Source organism: Pygoscelis adeliae, unplaced genomic scaffold (genome assembly GCF_000699105.1).
Source record: "Pygoscelis adeliae isolate BGI_AS28 unplaced genomic scaffold, ASM69910v1 Scaffold316, whole genome shotgun sequence".
In the NCBI taxonomy this organism is placed as follows: Eukaryota; Metazoa; Chordata; class Aves; order Sphenisciformes; family Spheniscidae; genus Pygoscelis; species Pygoscelis adeliae.
In genome coordinates, this window is record NW_008824905.1 from 590,403 (window position 1) to 594,274 (window position 3,872).

The 3,872-nt window shown below is 41.4% G+C and overlaps 1 protein-coding gene across 1 annotated transcript in view; it reads left to right on the forward strand.

The window, feature by feature from the left end:
* Window positions 1-647: 647 nt before the first annotated feature.
* The window catches only part of MTHFD2L (methylenetetrahydrofolate dehydrogenase (NADP+ dependent) 2-like), a 31,509-nt gene continuing 28,284 nt past the window's right edge, over window positions 648-3,872 (forward strand). Inside the window, exons 1-3 of the mRNA XM_009324899.1 lie at window positions 648-744; window positions 2,188-2,233; window positions 2,489-2,673. Coding sequence (XP_009323174.1) covers window positions 648-744; window positions 2,188-2,233; window positions 2,489-2,673 — 328 coding nt within the window. The remainder of the gene's footprint in view (window positions 745-2,187; window positions 2,234-2,488; window positions 2,674-3,872) is intronic.

The window sequence follows — 3,872 nt, forward strand, 5'->3', positions numbered from 1 at the left end:
AAAATTGAAGGGAACAAGGTATTCATGTTTTTTGCGTGCTAAGTGTGTTTCTAATACTTTGCTTTCCTGACAGTCATTCTCAGCAGAGTGTGTGTTTTACTTTTTTTTTTTTCCTATTACTAGGCACTGTGATTTGTTGCTTCTTTTTTTTTTTTTAAGTTACAATGACACCTTGTCGGTGTCGTCATAACTCATCTGGAGTCCTTGCTAAACTATGTCAGTTACAAGTGGTAGTCACGTTGAATTAATTTATTCAATTCAAAGCACAGGTTACAATCTGTGTGTGTACACATGTAAAGCTCTTCATCTCAAGGAAGAAAGTGAAGGATGTGTGCAGAGGGGAAACCCTCTCCTACTCAGGCTTACTTTCTAGTACATAAGATGAAGTAATCAGTCAATGGCCTTTGGTTAGGAGCTGATGAACCAGGAGCGTGTTTTTTTTACAGTGCTGCACAGTTGTGCTCATTAGGAGAGGGGTGTCTGTCTCTGAGGAGTTGGTGTTATTTTACTGCATTTTTACAGGTTACACTGTTAACTATATGTATGTATCACGTTAGGATCCTTGAAGTTTCTTTGAGAAGATGAGAGTTTGAATTAGTGAAGGAGATAGCGTAGAGAAAAGCTTGAACTGTGGTGGACTATGTCCCATGGACGTGTATGAGGTGAGGAGCACCTATGCTTGCTCACAGCGAGCAGGCAGGCAGGAAGATGGAGAAGACTCCAGAGACCAGGAGAACAACCAAGGTAAGATAAAGCTGACACTTGGAAGATCTGAATGAAATAGTACTTAAGGCAGTGCCGTTCAGTCGAGATGCACTTGGTCTTTGAGCAGTTAGCTGGTGAGATGAGCGTGGGAAGTTGACAGAAGACATTAAGAGCTTTACTGAAGTCTTAATATTATTGTCACCAAAGTGGCATTCAAGGGTGAGGGTAGGGCTTGTAAGATTACGTAAGGAATTAGACTTCCATTCCATTCTGCTGTGTCTCTGGAGCGCTGTTAAGGTATGCCATTTGAAATAAACTTTGTTTTAAAGTACATTTGGGGGATAGTCGTGTTACTGCTTACAAGTTGTTCATTATTTGAAGGGGTTAAGCAGCAGTAGTAGCAGTTAGAGAGTTGAATACTGTTATTTCCAATCTAGACAAATGTATTTTCGGCTATCTTGCTCTTCCCTATGTAGCAGAGTCCTCATAGAACCGTTCTTCAGTAACCTAAAATGTATACTGGATTTCTTTATCTATCAGTCAGATATAGAGGTTAAGTTTGAATGATTTCTTTATAGAAGACCATAGATAGTCTGTGATTTTGGGTGGTCTTGTGGTTGTCTTATGTGGTGGTGGTGTCGCCGCTGCTGTTCCTTCCTTACCTTCCTTCTTCCACACCCTTGTGCATTTAGCTTCTTTGGTCATGAAGATTTACTAAGAGTAATTGGAACTGCACAAATTTCTGAAATAAGTAAAATGCAACTTATTCTTCTTGGCTGCTTAAAGTTACGGTTTTGAATCTTATAGAATACCATGTTTTAAAATGGATCGGTGATACAATTTCTTACTCTATAGCTTTCTGTCTCTTCCTGCTTTCTCCCCTCTAAGCACCACCACCAAGCAATGAAGTTAGTATCTAAACGCTGCTTATCTGATACAAAAGGAATTAAGATCTTAGCATGTATAACGTTCAGATGCGGGAGGTTCCTTGTTTGTTGCAGGTTTGTGGGGAGTGTGTGGGAGGGTCCACATCCTTGGTTGGGGTGATGATCACAGCAGTGATAGAAAGAGGGGGGCTGAGGAGTTCTGCGACAAGTTCAAGGCACAAGGCTTTTTCAGTTTTCCTCTGCTTTTCTATATGGGTAGGGCAATGGTTGTGGGCCCTTCACCCACGGAGGATGTTTGTGTGCTGTAGTACTGGTTGAGGGGCAGAGCGAGGTTACTGGAAGGACAGGGAATTGAAAGGACAAAAGTGCGGAGGGCATGACAGATGCTTCTGAATTAGTCACCACTGGCTTATATGAGTTAAGTCCTAGAAAGCTGAGAAACAGTATCATCTAGGCTTGGACAGAAGAATAGTGTGAAAAATCCTGTGTCAAATAGATTTCTGAAGGAAATTTGGGAAGGGAGGTGGGTAAAAATTCTTTAAAACAGAAAAACTTAAGGGTGTGAGAATGTTCTCGTGTTCTGTTCCAAATGCAGGAGTTCATAGATATGTTCAACCTGGCTGGCTACGTGTGTTGGGAAGGTGGGGTGTGGCAGGTGAGCTGCTCTTCTGTATGCACTGATGGCACTTTCCTGCTCTTCCAATAAGAGAGTGGGGAAACACTTCTTTCCCCGGATGGATTTGTAGTGCATAAGTGTTTTTCAGATAATACTTTAAATACTAGCAAATTAACTAATCAAAGCATGTGCAAGTATTTAACACAGTAGATCACACATTAAAAGTGTCTTGTTTATGAAATTTTAGACCTAAATATTGTGTACCTTTTTGTCTTTATAGTGATGAAGCAACCATTATCTCAGGGACGAAGCTTGCTAAACAAGTTTTGAAAGAAGTTCAAAGGGATGTAGCATCGTGGATATCCTTCGGAAACAAGAGACCTCATCTCACTGTCATATTAGTAGGAGACAATCCAGCTAGTCATATCTATGTCAGAAACAAGATAAAAGCAGCTGCAGCTGTAGGTATGTGTTATGTAATATAAACGATCCTTTGCTAAGCACAAGATATTGTTATTTAAAAATTAAAAAAAGGCGAGGGGGGGAGCCCCCTTTGTATCTTAATTTAATTTTGCACTGTTTTCTTCCTCATCTTCTCTGATGAACCTGAAGAAAAGCACTTGCATTGACATGTGAAGAAAGTAGTTTTGATGGCACATGAATGGTAGCCTTAAGTTCAATTCTGTATGTTAAAATGTTGTTAGGAAACAGTTTGCACCCTTAGAGTTAGAAACTGGAAACTAAAGGAGAACACTGGGGAAGTTTTTTGACAGTTAAATGTCTTAACTGGCTTTGAGAGGCTTGGTGAATAAAGATAATCAGAGAGCAACTATGTCAGTTTTTAGTTTGTTTCTGCAAGACACTTTGCTTATTTTTGAATGTGAAATATTTGCTTAAGAGCTTGCCTCCTCAGTACCTGTTAGATTGCTTCTTTCATATGTGGATTTTTCAGCCCACCTCCCAACTGTAGTAGCAAACCCTACTCCCCCAGGATTGGTGGGAACAGTGATTAAGTAACCACTTTCACAGGAAGATATTGCAAAGAGCCTTTTTCTTCATAATGTCAATAATTTCTTCATAACGTCAATCTTCATGTGGATCTGCTGTATCTCATGGAATGTCTGTCCTGTTGAATGCTTTAGGTCCACAATAGAGCCAGGCAAGCCAATCGAAACCCAAGGCTTCACAGCTCTGAATTTGAAGGGCAAAATTTCAGACATATTGAAATCAAACAGTAAAGCTAAGTGACTGAACATAGAACCATAGAATCACTAAGGTTGGAAAAGACCTTTAAGATCATCGAGTCCAACCGTCGACCCAGCACCACCGGGCTCACTAAACCATGTCCCTAAGCGCCACATCTACCCGTCTTTTAAATACCTCCAGGGACGGTGACTCCACCACTTCCCTGGGCAGCCTGGTCCAATCTTTAACCACTCTTTCAGTAAAGAAATTTTTCCTCACGTCCAATCTAAACCTCCCCTGGCGCAACTTGAGGCTGTTTCCTCTCGTCCTATCGCCAGTTACTTGGGAGAAGAGACCGACCCACACCTCGCTACAACCTCCTGTCAGGTGGTTGTAGAGAGCGATGAGGTCTCCCCTCAGCCTCCTTTTCTCCAGGCTGAACAACCCCAGCTCCCTCAGCCGCTCCTCATCAGACTTGT